Source organism: Myotis brandtii, unplaced genomic scaffold (genome assembly GCF_000412655.1).
Source record: "Myotis brandtii unplaced genomic scaffold, ASM41265v1 scaffold244, whole genome shotgun sequence".
Taxonomy (NCBI): domain Eukaryota; kingdom Metazoa; phylum Chordata; class Mammalia; order Chiroptera; family Vespertilionidae; genus Myotis; species Myotis brandtii.
The window spans coordinates 4,644,138-4,669,057 of record NW_005359225.1 but is presented as its reverse complement, the minus strand read 5'-3'; the positions used below and the strand labels follow the sequence as shown (position 1 = coordinate 4,669,057).

Sequence of the window (24,920 nt, the reverse complement as noted above, 5' to 3'; positions counted from 1 at the left end):
CTAAGGCAGTGATGGCGAACCTATGACACGCTTGTCAGAGGTGACACGCGAACTCATTTTTTTTGGTTGATTTTTCTTTGTTAAATGGCATTTAAATATATAAAATAAATATCAAAAATATAAGTCTTTGTTTTACTATGGTTGCAAATATCAAAAAATTTCTATATGTGACACGGCACCAGAGTTAAGTTAGGGTTTTTCAAAATGCTGACACGCCGAGCTCAAAAGGTTCGCCATCACTGGCCTAGGATAACAGGAGAAGGACAAGGTGGGGAAATGAACCTGGGCTGGGCTGCTTTGGCTCACTAAGAAGTCAGAGAAAAGGGGGCTTTGGGGACAGGTTCAAGAGGTTGGCCAGGATGAACTGCCACTGCCCATTGCTGTCCTCCCTGGTTCCAATCCTGATGGGGTCTCTTAGAGTTTAGGAGATGCATGAATCCTGTGGGGAATGAAGAGGAGAAGGGGGAGGAGAAAGGTGCAGTCGTGTCCCTGCCATTCTTCTTTATGCTTAATCTACTTCAAGTTGGATTTCTATCACTTCCAAACAAAAAGATTTAACTAAAAATTTGATTTAAGGTATGTAGCAATGCAAATGACAGACCCTAAAATATGGAACTGGCCCTGTTGATGTAGGGTGGGATGCAGTGAAAATCTCTCCATTGAGCCTGGAAATGAAATATCTTTGTTAGGTGATAATGAAGTAGCTGGGAATTCTACTGCATATTGTCTCTTAGAACTCGACCTCAACTTTCCCCCTTGCCCTGTGGTTGCAACTTCAGAGGATTAAATAGAAAAATGGTAAATATTGGGGTATACTGCCTATATTTGGCAACCTCAGGAAAGTGCTTTAAGGGGGGGGGGGCACAAGAAGATGAGGAGCAGATGTAACTCTGGTAAGGAAACCTCTGACTATGGCCAGCAATCTGAGGTCGCAACAGGATAATCAAGTGCTTTGCTGATTGGCTTTAGCCATGTTCTCTGCCACATTGATTAGGAAATAGTGAATGTCTGACAGGTGAAATGAAATTTGGGAAGATAGAGGAATTAGGGAAGTGTGATTCTCCCAGTCTTCCTTGGTACCCTAGCCTGACAGCAGAAAAGAGTTGACATTTATTATTCTTTTTTGGCATCTGGCATCTGAAACCACTTTCTAAGTTAGGGGAAATCCCCACCTGATGGATGCCAGAAATTCACTTTCTGAATTTCCCTCACAACCAAAATTCAGACACTTAACCTAGTATCAGCCAATCATGTACACTGATCACAGTCTAAGCTAAGGAATCTAGCTAAGGCAGTGAGGACTCAGGAACCTTAAGAATTATCCCCAGGTCAGTGAGGTTGCAGCAATATCCGTTCTAGGTGTAGCAGGGCCCCTACAGAGCTTGATCTTGGCAGCATTGTGGGTTGAGTGCCAACCATGTCAGTTGTGCAAGGGACAGGTGTCCCTCATGGAGACAATAATGCAGCTTAATTTAGGGCATTGTTTCTAGTTCTGTGCTCTGTATCTGGTCCCCCAGTCATTCCAATATTTCTCCAAGATATCTAATATATTTTATGAATTTAATAACATTATTTTTTGCTTAAATAAGATGGAATTGGTTTCTATTTCTTATACCTAATGACTCTGATATAGAAATTGGTACTAGCCCTGGCCGGTTTGGCTCAGTGGATAGAGCGTCAGCCTGCGGACTGAGGAGTCCTAGGTTCGAGTCCGGTCAAGGGCATGTACCTTGGTTGCCAGCACATCCCCAGTGGGGGGTGTGCGGGAGGCAGCTGATTGATGTTTCTCTCTCATCGATGTTTCTAACTCTCTATCCCTCTTCCTTCCTCTCTGTAAAAAATCAATAAAATATATTTTTAAAAAAAGAAAAGAAATTGGTACTAGACTGGCTGAGCACATCAGACTCTCAGAGAATTGGTTGGATTCTGGGAATAGTTGTGTGACCTGATTGGGATTAAAGGCAATGACAACTCAGAGATGGAGAGGCATTCAGTGGTAAAAAAAACAAACAAACAAAAAAAACACAATTCATCAGCCTGGCCAGTGTGGCTCAGTGGATGAGTGTCAATCTATGAACCGGGAGTCATGGTTCGATTCCCGGTCATGGCACATGCCTGGATTGCAGGCTCGATCCCCAGTAGGGGGCATGCAGGAAGCATCCGGGCAGTGATTCTCTCTCATCATTGATGTTTCTATCTCCCTTTCCCTCTCCCTTCCTCTTTGAAATCAATAAAAGTATATTTAAAAAACAACAACAAAACCAGTTCACCAATTTATTGCCAGCGGTCACCTGGAATGAAGTGTCCATTAAAAGCATAGTTTTGGGGGCTATCAGAGATCAGTATAAAGGGAATGAGGAATGCAAGGATTGTGAGGAGGTGTGGAACACTTAAGCCCTCTAGGAGTTAGAGTCAGGTTGGGTATACATAAGGGAAAATCCAAAGTAACAATAATGTAACAAAATAAATCTCATAGTTTCTGTGGGTCAGGAATCCGGGCATGGCTTACATTGCAGTCTTCAATCAGGCTGCATTCAGGGTGCTCCATCTGCAGTCTCCAAGTCCTGACTGAGGAAAGATGGTCCTTGCCAGGACTCAGTTCTTCCAGGGCTGTTGGACTGAAGGGCTCAGTCCTTACCAGGTGTTGGCCAGAGGTTGCCCTCAGTTTCTTGCCATATGGGCCTCTTCATCAAGGCAAGCATGTAAGATCCAGAGAGAATGCCAGCAAGATAGAAGTCAGTCTTTTTTATAACCTAATCCCAGGAATGACATTCTATATTCTGTTGCTTAGAAACAAGTTACTAGAGCCCGGCTGGCATGGCTCAGTGGTTGAGCATCAACCTATGAATGAGGAGGTCGCTGTTCGATTCCTCGTCAGGGCATATGCCCAGGTTGCGGGCTCGATCCCCAATGTGGGGCATGCAGGAGGCAGCTGATCAATGATTCTTTCTCATCATTGATGTTTCTCTCTCTCTCTCTCTCTCTCTCCCTCTCTTCCTCTCTGAAATCAATAAAAAAATGTTTAAAAAAATAAAGAGAAGTTACTAGGCCCTGCTCACACTCAAAGAGAGGGGATTACACAAAGGCATGAGCATCAGGAGGCAGGAATCACTGGGAGTTGTGTCAGGAGATATCTACCACAGCCTGCAAGTAGCAATCTCTGTCACAACCCCGACTTCCCCCTGAAAATAGCCAGCTATGATAGCACCCTCTCCCTGTCTAAAGGGATTGCCTTCCTCTTATTTGAAGACCATGTACAGGCTTTCCCATGGGGAATTATCTGGTAAGAGAAAGCCAAGTCTCCTCATGCCCCATCCCACTGACTTCATTGTCTCCACACTCATAACTAGAATCAGACTCTAACATTCCTCGGGGTCAAATAGGAGGTCAAATTCCAAAAAAGCTTTCCCACTAAAAGAATTAAAAGATTTTTCAAATTTATAGTCATAAAATCTGGCAAATACATGTGGGAATGGATTCTGAGGGTGTTGGGCGAGGAAGGAGGAACATAATTTAAAATCAGGCCAAACTGATCAGTATGAGTGCATGACCATAGAGCCTGGATTCCATGTGCCAATTCTAATAGCTGGGAGTTCTCATTCCTTTTTTTAAAGAAAATTAATTCTTTTCCTAGAGTCCAAAATAACATTATATTCACTTGATCATCTATCCATTCACCTATTCATTCTTCTATCCATTTGTCAATCCATTGTATTTTTAGATGCATTCACAGTAAGTGGCAGACATCCATATACTTGGCCCCAAGATCCATATCATTAAGCAGAGAAAAATATTATTTGTTAATTTTTAAGTAAAATTTTCATATAGTGAAATGCATAAATATTTTTTTAAAAAATATTTTTATTGATTTCAGAGAGGAAGAGAGAGGGAGAGATAGAAACATCAATGATGAGAGAGAATCATTGATTGGCTGCCTCCTGCACGCCCCCCACTGGGGATGGAGCCCATAACCTGGGCATGTGCCCTTGACTGGAATTGAACCGGGACCCTTTAGCCCGCAGGCTGATGCTCTATCCACTGAGCCAAACCAGCTAGGGTGAAATGCATAAATCTTAAGTGTACCATTCAGTGAGTTAGATACATGTGTGACCCAATCTCTTATCATCATCCCAGAAACTTCTTTCATGCCTCTCCCAAATCAATACCAGCCCCCACTCCCTCAGAGGTAACCACTCTTTTTTTAAAAAAAATATTTTTTATTGATTTTTTACAGAGAGGGAGAGGGATAGAGAGTTAGAAACATCAATGAGAGAGAAACATCAATCAGCTGCCTCCTGCACACTCCCTACTGGGGATGTGCCCGCAACCAAGGTACATGCCCTTGACCGGAATCAAACCTGGGACCCTTGAGTCCGCAGGCTGATGCTCTATCCACTGAGCCAAACTGGTTAGGGCGGTAACCACTCTTTTGATTCTTTTCCACTATAGATTAATGTTGTCTGTTCTTGATTTCCTTTGGGCACTCTGTGTGAGCCTTCTTTTATTCAGCATGTTTTTGAGATTCATCAATGTTGTATCAATAGTTCATTCCTTTATATTGCTCAGTATATTGCTGAGTATATACCTGTATAGGCAGAATTCTAAGATGTCCCCCAAGATTCCTGCCTCCTGGTGTATAGGCCCTGTACACTCTCCAGCCTTGTGACTATGAGAGAATAGCACTGCTGTGATTAGGTTGTCTTATATCACACATAGCTTTTCTTTTTAAATTCTCACCCGAGGATATGTTTCCATTGATTTTGAGAGAGAGTGGAAGAGAGAGGGAAAGAGAGAAATATGGATGTGAGAGAAACACATCGATTGGTTGCCTCCTGCACAAGCTCCTACCAGGGTCTGGGCCACCAGGGCCCGGGCCGGGGAGGAGCCTGCAACCAAGGTATGTGCCCTTGACTGGAATCGAACCCTGGACCTTTTGGTCCATAGGCTGATGCTCTATCCACTGAGCCAAACCAGCTAGGGCTCACAGATGGCTTTTAAAAAGGGTAATTATTTGGGTGGATCTGACCTAATGACATGAACCCTTTACATTTGGGTCAAGAGATCAGAAACAGTGAAGTCAGATTTGAAGCATGAGAGACTCAACAGGAAGATTTTTCATTATTAGGTGGAGGGGCTACACGGCAAAGAAAGCAGTGACCTCTAGGAACCGAGAGTGATTTCCAGTTGACAGCCAGTAGGAAAACAGGACCTCAGTCCTACAACCACAAGGAATCGAACTCAGCTAAGTAGCTGAATAAACTTGGGAGTGAATTCTTCCTTAGGGTCCCCAGAAAGGAATGCAGCCTGGCTGACACTGAGATCTTGAGCAGATGAGAACTAAGTCATGTTCTGAGCATAGAACCATGCCAGACTCTGACTTACAGGATTGTGAGTAAATGAATATTGTTTTAGGCTGTTAAGTTTGGGATTATTTTTTACATGGCAATAGAACACTAATATAATACTGCAGTTTGTTTGGCCATTCTGTTGATGGATATATGGGTTGCTTCTAGTTGTGGACTACTGTATTATGAATAATGCTGCTATGAACACTTATGTACAAGTCTGTTTTGTGTGGATATATGTTTTCATTTCTCTTGGAAATGTTGGGTTGCAGGGTAGATGTGTGTTTAGTTTTATAAGAAACTGCCAGATCGTTTCCTAAAGTGGTTGTGCCATTTTATACTCCCACCAATAATGTATGTAAATTCTGGTTGCTCTACAATCATCCTCATCAGTGTCACAAAGTTTAAATTTTATCCATCCTGGTGGGTGTATAGTTGATTTGTTTTCACTTGGTTGAATGAAAACTGGGTTCATTGATGAAGTTAAATGAGATTGAGATGCCAAGGATCCTTTGGTATAATTTATAAGAATCTAAACACGTAAGGAGAATGTTGCTTTATAAACCTTTCCTTCTAGATTTCTAAGTGTGATTCATCCACTCCCAACTCCATCCCCTGAGAGTGTCCAGATGACTCACCAAGGCATTGAGACATATATTTATGAGAGTGATGACACATTTGGAAAGTATTGTAGTAACTGGTTTCTGGAGGCCAGGGATGTTGAGGGGAGATACTACAGATGCGACTAAACAATATGGGAAGTTCACTAAGATCCTAACTGACTTATAGAACCAGAAGTCTTCAGGAGCTGGTGAACAGTGGACCAACTTAAGACAAAATAGAGAGTTAGGGTCTCTTACTCAAGTTCCAGGCCTGGGTTAGTTCACAGAGTTCCTTGAATGAAGGCAGGTTCACTTGAGGAAGGATAAATGTTAACATATTCCTTTCAAGCTTCCCCAACGGGACCTGTAGTCATTTTCCAGGGCAATTATACGGGTTGAATTGTGTTTCCCAAAAAGATATGTTGAAGTCCTTGCCCCAGGTACCTGTGAAATAGAGACCTTATTTGGAAATAGGTTCTTTGCAGATTATACTGGATTAGTATGGGCCCTAACCCAATGACTGGAGTCCTTATAAGAAGAGGGAAATTTGGCCATGGACACACAGAGAAAACACCATGTGAGGATGGAGGCAGAGGTTGGAGTGATGCAACTGCAAGACAAAGAACGTCAAGGATTACTGGTAACCTCAGCGGGTCGAAGAGAGGCATGGAATAGTCTCCCTTAGAGTCTCCAGAAGAAACCAACCCTGCCAACACCTTGACTTTGGACGTGTTTTCTAGACCATGAGAATACATTTCCATTGTTTGAAGTCACCTAGTTTGTGGTACTTCAATACGGCAGCCCTAATAGAATAACTGTGCCCTTGGGGATTGTTGACATTGGCTCTAATGCCCAAGTTGTAGTTGGTTTAGTGGAGGCTTATGGAGTCAAGTGATAGACTTTTTGATTCCAATTGACCTCACAGTACAGTCCTTAAACCCATTTCCCCATGATTTCTCCAGTTTTGGATTATATAATTAGACTAGGAATATTCAGCAAGTGGCAGAATATGACTCTAATCCACAGAATGGGACTATTATGGTTGAAAAGGCTTCCTTACTAACAGAATTACAAACAAAACCAATGTATTGCTGGGGGAAATGCAAGACTAGCATAACCATCAAAGAGTTGAAAATTCAGAGGAGGTGATTCCTGTTACCAACTTAACTCATCTGTCTGGCTCATGCATAAATCAGAAGGGCTGGAGAATGACAGTGGATTATTGAAAGGTTAAGACATGTGATGACTCCAATGATACTGCTGTTCCAGAGAGAGTAAAACAAGTGTCTGCCACCTATAATAAAGTTGTTAACTTGCAAAGGTTTTTTCTTTATTTCAATAAGCAAAGAAAGCCAGAGGTAGTCTTGTTTAACCTGGCAAGGGCAGAAGTACACCTTCATCATTTTGCCTCAGGACCGTGTTAACTCTCTGCCTCTGTGCCACAATTTATTCCACAGGGACTTTAATAATCTTAGCATACCACAAGTCATTAAACAGTCCCACTATAATTATAAAATGCTGATAAAACCTAAAAAGCAGGAAGTATCAGGTACCCTGAATATCTTAGTCAGTTGGCCTGGTCAATGTTTGGGATTTTAGCCATTCTGGTATGTGTGCAGTGGTATCTCATTGTTGTTTTAATTCATAATTCCCTTATTACATATGATGTGGAGCATCTTTTCATATGCTTATTTTCCATCTAAATATCTTCTTTGGTGAGGGATATGTTTAGATCTTTAGCCTATTTTAAAATCAGGTTTTCTTGTTGAGTTTTAAGGGTACTGCATGAAAAATTCTTATTATATAGGATAGTTTCTTTCCATTACAGTAACTTCTCATCCAGCTGGCTTTTCCTGGCAATTAAATATCCTATATAATAAAAGCCTAATATGCTAAGTGTCCGGTCATCCCTTCAACCAATCAAAGCATAATATGCTAATGATATGCTAAGGCCACTCAACTGCTCGCTATGACGTGCACTGACCACCAGGGCACAGATGTTCTGACTGGTAGGTTAGTTTACTGCTGGGGTCTGGCTGATTGGGACTGAGAGAGACAGGCTGGACACACCATGGAGCCCTCCTGGGCTGGCCAACTTCCCGCGTCCCTCCCTGGCCCCAATCGTGCACTGGTGGGGTCCCTCGGCCTAGCATGTGCCCTCTTGCAATCCGGAACCCCTCAGGGGATGTCAGAGAGCTGGTTTCGGCCTGATCCCGCAGGCTAAGCTGAGGGACACCACTGGTGCACGAATTCATGCACTGGGCCTCTAGTCAGGGATAAAAACCAAACCATAAATTATGCCATTGGAAGTTTATTGAGTAATTTGCTCTTCCAGCAAGCACTTGGTAAACATCTATGTCTGAGTATGCCCAGGTAACCACAGTTTTGTAATTTTAACTGTTAAAATATGACTTCTTTGATACAGCTCTATTAGAATGTAGTTAGTTTAACTTGTTTTGTTGTTTTTAGAGCAGCTTTAGGTTCACAGCAAAACTGAGTGGAAAGTATAGAGCTCCCATAATCATCCCATACCCTCCCTAATATCAACATCAGCATCAAAGAGGTACATTTATTTCAATTTGATGAACCAATATTGACATCATTATCAACTGAAGTCCATAATTTACAGTAGGGTTCACTCTGCTCTGTGTTGTACATTCCATGGATTTTGACAAATGTATGACACATACCTACTATTATCTGTTGTACAGAATGGTTTCACTGCCCCCAAAATCCTCTGTGCTCCACCTATACATCTGTACCCCATCAAGCTCCTGGCAACTGCTGTTATTTTACTGTCTTCATATTTTGCCTTTTCCAGAATCATATAGTTGGAATCCTATAGTATGTAGCCTTTTCAGATTGGCTTCTTTGACTTAGTAATAGGAATTTACAGTCTCTCCATGTCTTTTCACGGTTTGATAGCTCATTTCTTTTTAGCACTGCATAATATTCCATTGTCTGGATGCACCACCATTTGCTTATTGAAGAATATCTAGGTTGTTTCCAATTATGAATAAAGCTGCTCTATAAATATTTGTATGCAGGCGTTTGTGTGAATGTGAATTTTCAACATATTTGGGTAAATACCAAAGAGCATGCTTGCAGATCAGATGGTAAATGTTTAGTGCTCTAAGAAACTGACTGTCAAACTGTTTTCCAAAGTGGCTATATTATCTTGCATTCCCACCAGCAATGAATGAAGAGTTCCTGTTGTTCCACGTCCTCGCCAGCATTTGTGTTGTCAGTGTTTTGGGAGTTTGGCCTTTCCAGTAGGTGTGCAGTGGTATCTCACTGTTGTTTTAGTTTGCAATTCCCTAATGACATATGATGTTAAAAGCATCTTTTAATATGCTTATTACCATCTGTATCTCTTCTTTGAAGAGGTATCTGTTCAAATCTTTTGCCCATTTTGTAATCTGGCTGTTCATTTTCTTATCGTTGAGTTTTAAGAGTTCTTTGTATATTTTGGATACCAGTCCTTTATCAGACATGTGTTTTACAAATATTTTTCTTCCAGTCCTGGATTGTCTTCTCATTCTCTTAACATTATCTTCAATACATTAAAAAAGAAACTACTTTCTAAAGGATTTTTTCTTTAAATTGAGATATAAAAATGTGTACAATTCAGTGGTTGCACAAAGCTGTATAACCATTACCTCTGTACTTCCAGAACATTTTCATTATTCCAGAAAGAACCTCCCGACCCATTATCAGTCATTCCCACTTTCTTCTTCCCCCAGTCTGTGGCAACCACTAATCTTCTCTCTTCCTGTATGGATTTGCGGATCTGGACATTTTCATACAAATGAAATCACAATATGTGCTCTTTGGTAATTGGCTTCTTTCGCTCAGCATGTTTTCAGGGTTCATCCATGTTGTTCATGAATCAGTATTCCCTTCTTTTTATGGCTGAATAATATTCCATTGTATGGATATACCATATTTTGTGTATTTATTCCTCAGTCTGATGAACATTTGGGTTGTTTCCACTTTTTTTTTTTTTAACCATTTGTGTAGCAAGTTTTTGTGTGGATGTATGTTTTCATGTCCTCAGGTATATACTTAGGAGTGCAATTATATGTCCGTTGCTGAGACATAAGGAAACTGTTTAATCTTTTGAGGAACTGCTAGACTCTTTTCCAAAGTGTTGCATCATTTTACATTCCCACATTCTCCACATCCTCACTAACACTTATGTCTTTTTTTTTTTTTAATTGATTTTTAGAGAGAGGAAAAGAAACATCAATGTGAGAGAAACATTGATCAGCTGCCTCCTGCATGCCCCCTACTGGGGTTCGAACCTTGAAATCCAGGCATGTGCCCTGACAAGGAATCAAAGCAGCAACCTTTTGGTGCATGGGACAATGTCCAATCAACTGAGCCACATTGGCCAGGGCTTACTGTCTATCTTTTTTATTATAGCCATTCTATTGGGTGTGTAGTGATATTTCATTGTGATTTGATTTGCATTTCCTTGTTGGCTAACTGATGGCTTATTGGCCATTTATATATCTTCTTTGGAGAAATGTTTATTCAGAGATTTTCCCCTTTTTAAAATTAGTTTTTTTTTATTGTCAACTTGTAAGATTCTTTACTCTGGATACTAGACTGGCCAGAGGAAGATGGGGGTTTTGGAGGAAGTGCACTTACTGTTGTTAAGATTTAGGATATGACCACGACATAGGTGACTGAAGTGGACAGGGACAGAGAAATAGTAGAGCAGGGTGTTGGATAAGTCATTTATGGAAAGTTGAAGCCACAGGAATGATGACGTGTTAGGCAAGAGAGAAAGTGATATGAGACTAAAATCTTTCTTGAATGAGTGACAGTCACTGAGAGATAGAGCATCCAAAGAGCTGAAGAATCAAACTACTAACTTTTTTTTTTTTAAGTGGAAAGTAAGAGAATCACAGAGAAGCAGTGGGGGACTCTCTTCCTGGGTCTGACAATAAAAACAGCACCCACCTAAGACTCTTTGATTGCATTATGCACAATGGTTTGGGGTGACATCTGACTTATATAAAACTGAATAGTTCCAGGTATAAACTCCCTTTCTACCTCAAATATGAAAATATTGAATATGGAACCAAGAAAAAAAAAGTTCGACACAGCTGGGCTTGAAACAAAAATATGGGAAATCCCAAGGTGCCAGACATGAATGGGAACCCAAAAGTTAGGGTGTGTGTTGACGGCAGCTAAATTTACTTATCTCTAGTTTGCATACTATCAAGATATTATAGTTACTGACAGTAGTACCTTGTATCTGCTGAGTCTATATCCAGAAAACAACAGCTCCATATGGGTTCACCTAACATTGTACTGTAACATGACTTTAATTTTATTAAATTAAAAATGCTGTTGAGTCTAATTGGGTTTGCATTGAACTATATATTAACTTAAAGATTGACATTGTAATGATATTGTCATCTTTTCCAAGAACCTGGTATGTCTTTTCATTCTTCAGATCTTGTTTTATGCCCTTCAATATGATTTTCTTTGTTAAAGTTATTAAGTATTACATAATTTTGAATAGGTAACACATTAATAGGATTCAAAATTTAATAGTGTAAAAATGAATTCAGTAAATTTTCTCTTCCATTGCTATCCCCTCTCTACCCAACTCTCCTCTCTTCCAGAGGTACTTTATGTATATATGAGCAAATATATATACCTATTTGTTGTAATTATTATGAATGGAATACTTTCCCTTGTACTGTTTCTGGTTGATTATTGCTAAGATAGACAAAAACCTACTGATTTTTATGTAGTTATCTTTTATTTAGATACCTACCAAATTTCCTTAGTAATTCTAATAAGTTTTACTGTAGTCTTTTGGATTTCCTAAATATAATTTATTATTTTCCAATATTTATACAAATTAGATTTTTTTTTACCAATTAGATTTCTTAGCTAATTGCTTTTACCTGCATTTTCAAAGCAATGTTGAATCTTGTCTTATTTCAGACTTTAACAGAATTAGCTTTAGTATTTATAGTTAAGGATAATGTTTGCTATTGTTTTTTAAAAAAATATTTTTATTGATTTCAGAGAGGAAGGGAAAGGGGGATAGAAACATCAATGATGAGCCCTAGTTGGATTGATTCAGTGGATAGAGGGTCAGCCCGAAAACTGAAGGGTCCTGGGTTCAATTCTGGTCAAGGGCATGTACTTTAGTTTGCCTCCTGCGCGTACTTCCGGTCGGGGCTCGCGCAGGAGGTAATCAATCTGATGTATCTCTCTCACATTTATGTTTCTCTCTCTCTGTCTCTCCCGATCCCTTCCACTCTCTCTAAAAATCAATGGAATCCATATGGGTTCACCTAACATTGTACTGTAACATGACTTTAATTTTATTAAATTAAAAATGCTGTTGAGTCTAATTGGGTTTGCATTGAACTATATATTAACTTAAAGATTGACATTGTAATGATATTGTCATCTTTTCCAAGAACCTGGTATGTCTTTTCATTCTTCAGATCTTGTTTTATGCCCTTCAATATGATTTTCTTTGTTAAAGTTATTAAGTATTACATAATTTTGAATAGGTAACACATTAATAGGATTCAAAATTTAATAGTGTAAAAATGAATTCAGTAAATTTTCTCTTCCATTGCTATCCCCTCTCTACCCAACTCTCCTCTCTTCCAGAGGTACTTTATGTATATATGAGCAAATATATATACCTATTTGTTGTAATTATTATGAATGGAATACTTTCCCTTGTACTGTTTCTGGTTGATTATTGCTAAGATAGACAAAAACCTACTGATTTTTATGTAGTTATCTTTTATTTAGATACCTACCAAATTTCCTTAGTAATTCTAATAAGTTTTACTGTAGTCTTTTGGATTTCCTAAATATAATTTATTATTTTCCAATATTTATACAAATTAGATTTTTTTTTACCAATTAGATTTCTTAGCTAATTGCTTTTACCTGCATTTTCAAAGCAATGTTGAATCTTGTCTTATTTCAGACTTTAACAGAATTAGCTTTAGTATTTATAGTTAAGGATAATGTTTGCTATTGTTTTTTAAAAAAATATTTTTATTGATTTCAGAGAGGAAGGGAAAGGGGGATAGAAACATCAATGATGAGCCCTAGTTGGATTGATTCAGTGGATAGAGGGTCAGCCCGAAAACTGAAGGGTCCTGGGTTCAATTCTGGTCAAGGGCATGTACTTTAGTTTGCCTCCTGCGCGTACTTCCGGTCGGGGCTCGCGCAGGAGGTAATCAATCTGATGTATCTCTCTCACATTTATGTTTCTCTCTCTCTGTCTCTCCCGATCCCTTCCACTCTCTCTAAAAATCAATGGAAAAATATCCTCAGGTGAGGATTAAAAAAAAAATTAAAAAAGAAAAATATATGGAGCTTTTTTTCATATTTTCCCATGGTTTGAAGCAGTTTACATATTAATTAAAAACTGCAACTTATCTATTTTTTTGGTGTTCACTTTGTGATAATTAATTGAACTGTATACTTGTGATCTATGCACTTTTCCATATATATCAATAAAAAAGTTTAAAATAAGAAGACAAAAAGGATAAAATTTTAATCACCTTTCCGATTTCTTCTTTGGTAATTAATTTGTCCATTCAAACAATACCTTGGGTCAGTGTTTGCTAGAAAACTATCTGTTTGCCCTGTTTTACAATTTGTTGCCATAGAACACTCCTACAATTATTAAAAATTCTTCCATATATATATGGTTATGTCTGATTTCTCATTCCTAATCCTGTTTTATTCTTTTCCCCTTTATTAGGCTAAGACAGTTTTATCTATTTTACTGGTGTTTTCAAAGAATCATTTTTCTATTTATCTTTTATTATTACTTTTAGTTTCCTACTTCATTAACTTCAGGTTTTATCTTTATTAGTCTATTTCCTATATTAATCTGATGTATCTCATTTCAGGATAGTCAATAAGGTATCTGGGTCTTAATTTGCCCCATTTGTTCCAGGGGTCCATCCTGGCAAGTCCTACTGTCTGGCCACAAGCACATGACAAATAAATGTGTGCTCAGTGAACAAATAACACTGTTCTGTCCTGCGACCTACTGTGAAGACCTGTGCCTGCCACAGGGTCCACCATTCACCCAAATACCTGGAGCATCCATCACATGTTGGCACTGTGCCAGGTGCTTTGAATAGGACAGTGAGCTGAACAACTAGTGTCTGCCCTCTTGGACCTCACATTCTGGTGACAAAGAGACATAAGACAAGTAAGGGAGCTGAATACTGCATAGGATGCCAAGGAAGCATAAGATAGGGTCCAACATCACCAAGGAGGTCTAACTAAGAATCCCTAGAAGTGATACTTAAGTTCCTCAGAAACTGAGGGTCTACTCTGTCCCCGATCCTCTTTTCAGAAAGGTGGCCATTGGGTTTTCTTGTATAAAAGTTACCTGGTTTTGCCCTAGCCAGTTTGGCTTAGTGGATAGAGCATCGGCCTGTGGACTGAAGGGTCCTGGGTTCGATTCTGGTCAAGGGCATGTACCTCACTCGGTTGCAGGCTCTATCCCTAGTAGGGGCCATGCAGGAGGCAGTCAATTGATGATGTTCCTCTATCATCGATGTTTCCATCTCTCTATCCTTCTCCCTTCCTCTCTCTCTAAAAATAAATAAAAACATTTAAAAAGTTACCTGATTTTGAGTTATATGCCTGCTGCTCATGGCCATAGTTCATTGAACCAAGGGACTGACAGCCAGGCAAAATAATTTTATCTAACACAAAACAGAATGAAAAGAGAAGAAACAGAGATAGCAGGAGAGGAAAAGCAGAATAAGAATAGTAAAGTCATAACAATGGCAGTCACAAACTATGTGATATTTGATTGGAACTGTAGGTATCAATATGAATTCATGTTTTTTAAATAATATACAGATACAGAGACACGGCAATAAATTCAGGTGTGTGTGATGCATGTGCTAACATACATACATATATTTCATAGTTCTGTGTGCTGAAAGGGCCTAGAAGCAACGACACTCCAGTAGCAACGAATACACCTAATGCCCAGATCTTGGTTTCTAAGTATCATTCTCGAATAAAAGGAACCAGGTGCTGCTTGGAGAAATGGCTGATGTTAGGGCTGGGACAAGAAAAATATGAGTGAACTTGAAATATCTTGTGGTGCCAGAAAGTAAGGAAGTGCTAAAAAAAAAATGATGGGGGCAATGCTGAAACAACACAGGATCCAACTTTACAGAGTTCAATGGCCAAATCTAGGCCTAAAAGAGCAACAAAAGAAACTTTGTATTAGATTATAAACCACAGAAAAAAACAAGTATCTATTAGTTTATACTGTTATAAAGAAATTATTGAATAAATGGGAGGAAAGAGACAGCTCTTCCTTACAGTAGAATGCCAATTAATAAATATATTAATAAGGAAACAGAAAGTCATCATTAGGCAAATAGAACATTAATACTTGCTGTAAGCAAGAACCATCGATGGCCCGGCTGGCATGGCCAAATGTCGACCTATGAGCCAGGTCACAGTTCGATTCTGGTCAGAGCACATGCTTGGGTTGCGGGCTCAATCCCCAGTGTAGGGTGTGCAGGAGGCAGCCGATCAATGATTCTCTCTCATGATTGACGTTTCTATCTCTCTCTCCCTCTCCCTTCCTCTCTGAAATCAATAAAAATATATTTAAACAATAAGAAACATCAATGGATGCTAAAATCAGCAGGCAAAATTCTAAGGGTAAATAAGGCATTTGCATGACTTCAAAGTATCCCCTCACAAGACCCTTCCTAATTTCAAAAGAGAATTTGTAATTTTGCAGTGGAGAAACTTGACACATACCACCTCAGCCATGTGATCAAAGTTAACTTTATCCCCTGCTGGAAGGCACTGAGAAGGGCACAGCTCTTCCTGGGGTCCTCGTCTTGCCAAAAATGTAGACCCTCAATCTAATCATGTGAAAACAGTAGATTAACCCAAATTGAGGGACATTCCTCAAAATAACTGACCTGGACATTTCAAAAGTGTCAAGGTCATGAAAGTCAAAGAAAGACAGAGGAACTATCATAGGTTGAAAGAGGTGAAGGAAACATGACAACAAAATGCAAGGCAGGACCCTGAACCTGCCTTAGATCCTGAACCAGAAAAAGAACATCAGTAGCAGAACTGGAAAAATTTGAATGTCCACAGATTAGTTAATAGAACTGTACCAATGTTAATTTCCTGATTTTAATAATTATACCATGGTTTTATAAGATCTTAACATTAGGAGAAGCTAGGTGAAGGTTATACATGAATTCTATTATTTTTTTGCAACTTTCTGTAATTCTAAAAATATTTTAAGGAAGAAAAAAAAAAGGACAGCAGTCACTGAGGTAGGGAGCAGCAGACATAGCTCCTTGAGGGGCTAGATAATGATTGTTAGAGCCCACATCCTGGCTTATGACTGTCTTCTACCCACCATGTTGTTATGACATTCTTCCATCACCCAAGGGACTTTGATTCCTGCCCCCATTTTCTGCTTCCTGAAAGAGATGCGCTAACACCAAAGGAGGGTTCCAAAACGGCCCTGCAGGGAGAGGGTGATCATCAACGGGGACTACTGCAGATGATGCCCAAGGACACAGTAAGCCTTGCTGTGCCCAGCTAAGCTGAGGCTGAAACAAAGGGGATGGTGTGCAGACCTTCTGCTTAGTGACTCACATGCAGACTGCACGGGGGAGCTGTTTATTCCAGGCTAACTTAGCTGGGACAGCAGTGTAGACAGGGCTGAGGCAGGCCCCATGATCTCTAGATTTTCCCCTACAGCTCCCTAGGGTCTATGTTGTTAGTCTCCTGAAGGAGGTCTCAGAGAGTTGAGCTTACTTGGATCCTTTGGTATTAGAGTCCCAGAGCAGGCCAGTGTGGTGACCCAGTCAGCCTTCCTCCTAGAAGTGCTCTATATTGGCTAGTTCCAAGGCTGGAGAAACCTGGTCTGGCCTGACCCCAGAACACAGGGTGAGAAGGAACAGTAGCTATGATATGGCAGTGGAAGGGGGAAGGGTTCTATGGGTCCCTTTCCCTTGGAATTTTAGGGCATGGAAAAGAGGTAGTTACAGCCTCAACTGAAGAACCTCTGTGCCTGAGCCTCTGTACTCTTTCTCCACTCTCCGTGGAGACATTCTGAGGGCCAGCAGAGGGTGGCAGGTCATAGTCTGGCCCCCGTCTTCTTCCAGCCAGATCTGTTCTTAGCTGCCATACTTCTGAGCTTCCAGAGAACATGATCAAGTTCCAGAGACTATGGGGCATGGAGATCATGCTGAAGGAGAGATAAGGGACCTCCTCTCCTCTCTGCTTGAAGGAGGTGCAGGGGCAGCTCCTCCTGGAGACTGTTAGCAAGCTTTGGACCCACAACAAAGGGGGCAGGGGAGGGGTCTTGCAGGGGCTGTGAGGAGGTAAGAGGCTGGGGGGAGAGGAGTAAGAGGTATGAGGGGAAGGTAGGTCAGTTGCCATGCCACAGCTGAGGGGCCTTTATTGGACATTGAGGGCACTAGGCAGGTAGGTAGATGCTAGAGGGTGTGGCACACCTTCTCAGGGTGCAGTGGTGCCCGGATGTCCAGTTTGTGGGTCTTGCTGTCCTTATCGATGATCTCCAACCGCAGCGTGGGTGAGCGCTTCTCAGTCTGGGGTGAGGGCAGATCAGGGCTCTTGAGTAGCTGCTTGTCTGAGTCCTCCACAGTGATGCGCAGAGTACAGCCCCCTGGCAGCAGGTCCTGTTCATAGGCGGCTGCCAACTGGTTCACCACACGGCGTTCTACCTGCAGGTCGCAGGTGAAGTGGTCGTCACTGCTGAGGCCTGGGCAGGCCTGTGGCCTGAGTCTGAAGGTCAGGCTCTATCGCTTACTATTGTGCCTTTGCTTGGCATGAAGGCCAGCCTCTATCATTACTGCTAGGACAAGCACTTATGCCGAGCTTCAGTTTTCTCATCTGCAAACGGCTAACAACACAGCTTGCAGGATTGTGCTAAAAACTCAATGTCAGTTTCTAAGGTTCCCAATACAGTTCCCCATCCTTGTAGGGGTTACCCTCCAAAACAGGGTTTGACTTGATCATCCTGTGTGTTTTATTCCATAAGGGCATCTATTCTGGGTAGGAACAATTCCAGGCTGGGAGCCCAGGGACTGGGTCTAGGGGTACCGGGGAGGGAAGTATGGAGGCACCTGTGCTCACCTCATGCTTGATGGAGCGGGCGCCATAGTGCACATTGTAGCCATCAACCAACACGTCTGCCACCTCTCGGTCCCAGAGCAGTGTGATATTGTGCCTTTGCTTGGCCTGAGAAAGGTCAGACAGGAGTATGTCTGCATGTGGCCGAGGGCTTTCCATCTCTCATCACTCATGCCTGAGGCCTGGGCCTGTGAGAGACTATGTGCCCCAGGGCCACTGGCCCCATACCACTGTGCTCCACCTTTTGGGAGGTGGTGCTCCCAGTGGGAAGATATCCCATCCCAACCCATGGGCAGTCCCCACTCTTACTCTCTTGGCCCAGAAGTTCAGTTCCTTGTTGACTAGCTGGATGAGCTCCGAGTGGCAGAAGGGGAGGAAGTAGACGATTTCGTTGATTCGTCCCAAAAACTCATCCCTCCGGAAGTGAGCCTGCAGAGCCAGATAAGGAGTGAGGTCAGTGACTGAGATGGGGGTAAAGGCAATTATTGGACCCCAGTGGAGAAGATATGGGGGCTTCCATAGCTTTAGGCTAAGGGGATCCCCCACCCAAGGCTCCAGTGGGAAGGACAAAAACCTCTTACTTTCAGGATGGGCCGAATCACATTCTCTTTGAAATTCTTTGATATGGTGATCTTGTCACTAATTTGGACATCTCCTGTAGAAACAGAATCATAAACTGACTATTCCCCACACCCAGGGGCTTTGGGAGATGTGCCAGCCCCTTGACCTCGTCCATGAAAAGAGCCCCGGTCCTGTCCCTGATGAGCTGTGTGATCCTGGTCAATGTCTCAGGCTCTCTGGGCCTTGGCCTGGTCTTCTTACTTGAACAGTGAGAGGACTGGTCTGGGTACTTTCTGAGGCCCTTCCAGCTCTTATGTACCACAAAGCCTAGGGTTCTTACAGAGGAAGTTGTGTGAGAAAGGGAGGGAAGAAGAGGAGAGTCAGGATCAAGATTTTAGTTTTGACTTAGAGGAAGGGGGCAGGAGGGTTCAATTCCAAATGGAAAGGTGACAGATACGGCCTTCTGTCTGGTACACTCCTCCTTTCCAGCACTCTCCAGCCTACCTACCCAGGAAGGCTCCTCGGCTGAAAAAGTTTGTGTCCATCTCCATAGTTTCTGATCTGCTGTCCCCTCATTGCACCAAAGCATCTTTGTTAAGTAAGGGACCCTTCAGCTCCCCAAGACCCTGGCCTCTTCCTGGTCCTTCACCTGGGGTGCTCCATCCATTCCTCTGTCTGGGACCCTCCTGTCACCTGAGACCTGGGGCTTTATAGAGGAAGTAAGGGCATTGTCTGTCTCCCTCCATATCTGGTATGGTGCTTAGAATCTGGTCACTGCCAGCTACCAGGACCCTCACCAAGGCCTAGGACCCCAATGCCATCCTTGCCCCCAAGAGATGTGCTGGTGATCTGGGCACTTGCCCAGTTGCCTAGACAGCCCAGGCTATGTGCCATACCAAGGTTCTCGGCGATACGGTTATGGCTCATCTCCAAAGCTTCCTGCCTCAGCTGCAGTGCGTGCTGTGCGATCTCGTCACTGGCCACGTTGGAGGTCATAATGAAGATGGCGTCCTTGCAGTCGATGGTTTTCCCTTTTCCATCTGTCAGCCGGCCCTGGGAATGAGCAGTGACTGTACAGTTAGGGAGCTACAAGACCGAGCACCTCTTCTAGGAGGTCTCTCCAGAACCCATGTCTCCCCTACCCCTGGCAGAGTCAGCTGCTTGCTCCCTGGATTCTCTGAGCACTGTTCTCACCCTCGGTTGCAGTGCTCACTGCCCTGGGCTGCAACTGCTTCACATACTGAGCACCTGCAGCGAGACTGCATTTGCTGTGTCAACAGTCAGGGTATCTAATTATCCCTGGCACCCAGAAGTCAGCTTGATTTCACATGCACCCATCCCATACACTTTTCTGGAAGCCCACTCTAGTCCAGGCTCTGTGTTGGGGCACTGGGGACCCACTGAGCCTTTGACATGCTCCCAGTCTAGAGGAGCGACACTTAGGAAACCAGTAATGACAAGTCAGTGCATTAAGTGTTATTACAGGGGAAGCCCAAGTTGCTGTTCAGAGGAGGGTATTTCACTGGGCCACTGTGAAGATGAGATATGGTCATACTGAAGAATATTCCTTAGTTAACCAAGCTGTGCAAATTTATTTTTCACTTTACCCACATCTGTCTTTATTAAAACTGTGCAAATGTTGTGAAATGTTATTACTGTAGCAAACACATATATATTTGTTGGATCAAAATGAATAGAAACAGAGAGGAATAGAAAATAATGTTCTTCCTTTAACCAACTTGGGAAGTTTCCTTGGAATCTTTCTTTCTAGAAGTGACATAAAAGAGAGCATCTGTACTGGAGACAGATGCACCAAGGAAAGAGAAAAGGAGCAACAGCAGAGGAAGAGACAGAAGAATAAGGAAAGTATAGGTCATTTAGTTCAAGGGCAAGGAGCTCCACCCACTCAGCAAACCTCACATCTATCACCGTAAGCAGCACTTTGCAGTAGAACAAAAGCAACGATCAGGACCTCACTGAGAGGCACTGATGGAGCAACAACAGTGGACACTGATGGGCATTTCCGCCATAGGGACCTGCTTAATGTTTTCTGTGTACCATTGCACTCCACCCACCAGAAGCTCCAAGAAGGTAGAGGCTGGATCTTGTTCTCGCTGGGTCCTAGAACAGTGTTTGGTGCATAGTAAGTGTTCAGTGCCTGTGTGTAAAATGCCTAAATCCTCACAACCCCTACAGAGGAACTGAGGCTCAGAGAGGTTAGGTAACTCATTCAAGGTCTCACATTAGTAAACTCTACAGCTGAGGCTCAAACTATGTGATCACAGAGACACGCCCTTCCTTCTGCACCAGTCTACTGAGGTCATACGAATAGTGCTGGATAAATGAGGCTCCATGAAATTTTCTTTCCCTAAGTAAAATTTTCTCAGAATTCTGTCAAATTTAGTTTGCATCCTTTGATCCTTGCTGGAGAGAAACAACTGAGACAAGTGTGGGAAGAAGGAGACCTGCCTGGGATTTCCTCTGGGTTACAGACAAAACATAGCTCCTACCAGGCCAGATAACATGACTCTGGGGGACAGATAGGTCTGTGGGCTCCTGCCTGTCCCAGCCTCAGCTGGAAACCAATCCTCAAGCGTTTTCCTTTCCCTGTTGCCCTGACTCAAAGTCAGCCCCTGCTTCTAAAACCAAAGCAATGGTGCCCTAGCTGGTTTGGCTTAATGGATAGAGCATCAGCATGTGAACTGAAAGGTCCCAGGTTTGATGCCTGGGTTTCAGGCTCAATCCCCAGTAGGGGGCGTGCAGGAGGCAGCCGATCAATGATTTTCTCTCATCACTGATGTTTCTATATCTCTTTCTCTCTCCTTTCCTCTCTGAAATCACTAAAAAATAGAAAATAATAAAATAAAATAGAAATATTAAAAAACAAAAACAAAGAACCCCAAAGCAATGGTCCTCATAGGCAATATGGGAAGGAATGTGCATTGCCTGAGCACCTATTGCATGCTGGCCATGGTATTGGGTGCTTTTCAGCCTCACTTTACACTAGCCCTTGGAACAGGCCTCTCAGAAAGTGTTATTTCCAAGGGGGTCTATTCAAAAGGGGCCTCGTGATCTAAGTCCCTGCTCCCTCTCCCGTCCCTGCCTTTGGATGGGACAAGGGGAAGGCAAGGGCACAAATGGATATTCTTGAGCTTTTGCCATTAGTTTTCTTGCTTATAGGTTACAATACGAGAGAATCCATTCCTTAGTGGGGACCAGGTCTGCATGAGTGTGTGACATGCCCAGGTGCATGCATATGACACTATATGTTCACAGTCATTCCCGAGGACTGAGTGCACACACTGCTGCACTGGCCAGAGCAATAACCAGCGACGATTTCATTCTGAGAGATCAAAGCTGTGCTCATAACTGGGCCTGAGGATGGGTCCCAGGTGGATCAGGGGAGCAGGTGCAGTGTATGACTGACCCAAGGGTGACTTCATGTCTCTGTCCTCAGAGTCCTTGGCAATAAAGATGTGTCCCAAAGAGGGAGCTGTCACTGTCCCACCTTCCAGCAATGACTGGAACGCTCACACCCTGGGTGGGGTATGAATGCTCACCCCAGGGCTCCATGGGCGGTTTTCTCACTGCTTGTCTCTTTGAAGGGAGGAGCAGAGGGTGGGCTTTTTGCGGGTCAGTCTTTTCCTGGGACTGTGGCTCTGTGCCATAGGGGTCATGTGGGATGTGACCAGCATTAGTCCTGCTTGGTGCTTTGAAGAGAACAATAAATTCTGCTTTTCTAGGCCCAGGCTTGGGAGAACTGGCAGGGTAGGAATGGGGGGTTTCCCTCATGCCCCCAGACTGGATTAGGTGCCCTTACAACTCACAGCACTTGTTTCTTGTAGTGCAGCACTCACTATAGTTCCCTGAACTGCCTTTTGTTGCCTGTCTTCCCCACTCATTCATGAACACCGAGGCAGGGACTGTGTTTGATCTGTGTCCCTTCTGCCCCATAATGAACCACAGTCTCTTGCTTTGCTCTATCAATTCCCCCTTTGACTCTTCCTGGTAGGTGCATGCTCTGTTTTAGCCCTTTCCTCTCCTCTGCACACTATTCTCCCTAGCTGAGAGATCTCATCCCTTCCCTTAGTTTCCATTACCCGCTCTGTGCTGGACCATTCCTGAATCCCTATGTCTAGTACATACCTCTCCTATGCTCCAGACCAGCGGTTACCAACTGGTGGTCCGTGGACCACTGGTGGACTGTGAGGTCCGAAAGGTTGGTGACCGCTGGTTTAAGGAAACCTTTGGAGCAATGGTCGCCAACCGGTGGTCCGTGAGGTCCAAAAGGTTGGCGACCACTGCTCCAAACCTCTCCAACTGATGAATTACCACTTAGACATCTCCATCCAGCTGTTCCTCAGGCATTGCCTTTTAACAGTTCTAAACTCAGCTCCCCACCTTCCTCTCCAATTTACAGCTCATTTTCCTGCATTTCCTGCCTCAGCTGATAGCAGCAGCAGCAGTCCAGTCATCCAGGCCAGAAATCCAGCCACTGATCTCCTTAGCTCCTCCTTCTCTCTTCCCATCCAATCACTGAGCCCTGCACAGTGACCTCCTGGTAATTCTCCCCATCCCAGGGTCCTGCTTTAGACAGGCCTCCCAGCTCTGAACTCTTCAGTAGTCTCCTCGCTGTCCCCTTCTTCCTTCCTTCCTCTCACAGCTACCAATAAGAACTTCATAAAGTGAAAACCTGACCATGTTTCTCTCTTGCTTAAAGTTCTTAAAGGCTCCCTATGATCCACCAAATAAAACTATGTTCCTTTGCCTGGAATTTTAACCGGCCCGTCTATTTAACCCACCTCATCTCCACTATTCTGTTCTCACTTTCCTCTGTAGTCAAGCAGTATGAACTGTCGGTCCCTGGGTATAGCAGGCTGCCTCATGCTCCCTATGCTTCTGCACATCTGATGTCTGCTGCTGGCCCTTCTCACCTACGTTCATCTGGCAAACACTTATTCATCCTTAGAAGGTTTGCTTAATTACGTTAGTCACAAAGCATTTCCCGTGATGTTGTGGGCTCTGGCAATGGTTGGAGTAGGACAAGGTCCCTGTCCTCAAGGGGCACAATGCATATATCTGGCTAAGCAAACTCGGATGGCAGCTTTGGTCAATGGAACCAAGGGCATAAATATCAGAAACTGCAGTGGGCTAGTAGAAGCTGCAGAAAGGAATTATCAATTCCCAAAAGGCCATTGTGGAGTGACAGCAGGGGAGGGGTGGACAGGGCTTCCATGTGGGGCCAATTGTATTTCAGTCTGCAGTTGCCTTCTGTCCTTCTGGGCCAAGGAGGCCATCAGAGGTACCTCTCCAGGGATGTCAGAGGCCAAACCGGCTGCTGGATTCTCCCTTCCTGTGAATGCTTCACTGCTGATCTACCTCTTTCTTTTGGTCCCAGCGGCATGGAAGTTATTATTTAAGCTGCAGGCTCTGGAACTGAACTGCTTGGGTTCGAACCTGGATTCCCTCTTTCCAGCTGTGTGACTATGGGTGACTTACTTATCTCACTTTACTTCAGTTTCCCCATTTGTTACATGGAGGCAGTAATAATATCTATCTTCCTAAGGTTGTTGGGAGGATTAAAGGAATTTATACATGTAAATTTTTAAAACAGTGCCTGGTATACAAAGTACAAAAATATCAACTATTATCACATGTCCTTTCCACCTGTCTACCAGGCAGGGAGCCCCTGGAGGGCAGGTTTGGTGCACAGCTGACTATCTGAATCCCATCGAGTCTGGAACAGAGCAGAAGGTTTTAGGGCACAGGCATAACTGAATTTGTGACATTTGAAGGACTGGTCTTCATTCAACAGCAGAAGTGTGGGGGTAGGGAGTAGCTGAGAAGCTAGGAAGACCTCAACAAAACTCCGGCAGGGGCAAGGATGCTAGGCCAGGTGGGGAAGGTGGTGGGAAGCTGTGGGGACATTTGAATGTGGGTCTTCTTGGCTTGGTACCTGGTCTACTATTTGGTCCAGGGGGAGTTCCTTCATGTACCTCATCTAGTGCACTTGTGACACGGGAAGCAAAACTCTTTCCTGTTTCCCTAGGGCTAAGTAGAAAAGGTGGGTAGGACTCCAAGTGGCAACATGCTGGCTAATAGAGCTTCTGTGAGGGAGAAGAGAAGGCTCATCCTGGTCTGCAGTCCCTGGAAAAGGTGGAGGTCATTCCCTTCAGATAAGCTCTCCCTCAAGGTAAGGAGCGGTACAGAGGGGAGAACTGGGGCTCTGGGGTCAGAT

The 24,920-nt window shown here is 43.1% G+C and overlaps 1 protein-coding gene and 1 long non-coding RNA gene across 2 annotated transcripts in view; both read right to left on the bottom strand.

Moving 5' to 3' along the window:
- Nucleotides 1-10,827: 10,827 nt before the first annotated feature.
- Nucleotides 10,828-13,044, bottom strand: LOC106726261. The gene is made up of 2 exons (XR_001362288.1): nucleotides 12,271-13,044; nucleotides 10,828-11,258 (listed from the first exon to the last, which is right to left on the bottom strand). It is a non-coding gene; the product is annotated as an uncharacterized LOC106726261 (long non-coding RNA).
- A 4,352-nt stretch (nucleotides 13,045-17,396) lies between these two features.
- Nucleotides 17,397-24,920, bottom strand: part of CLPB (ClpB homolog, mitochondrial AAA ATPase chaperonin) — a 148,560-nt gene continuing 141,036 nt past the window's right edge. The window contains exons 12-16 of the mRNA XM_005867114.2: nucleotides 19,579-19,735; nucleotides 18,703-18,776; nucleotides 18,431-18,550; nucleotides 18,125-18,229; nucleotides 17,397-17,712 (exon numbers count right to left, since the gene is read on the bottom strand). Coding sequence (XP_005867176.1) covers nucleotides 17,464-17,712; nucleotides 18,125-18,229; nucleotides 18,431-18,550; nucleotides 18,703-18,776; nucleotides 19,579-19,735 — 705 coding nt within the window. The 3' untranslated portion in view covers nucleotides 17,397-17,463. The remainder of the gene's footprint in view (nucleotides 17,713-18,124; nucleotides 18,230-18,430; nucleotides 18,551-18,702; nucleotides 18,777-19,578; nucleotides 19,736-24,920) is intronic.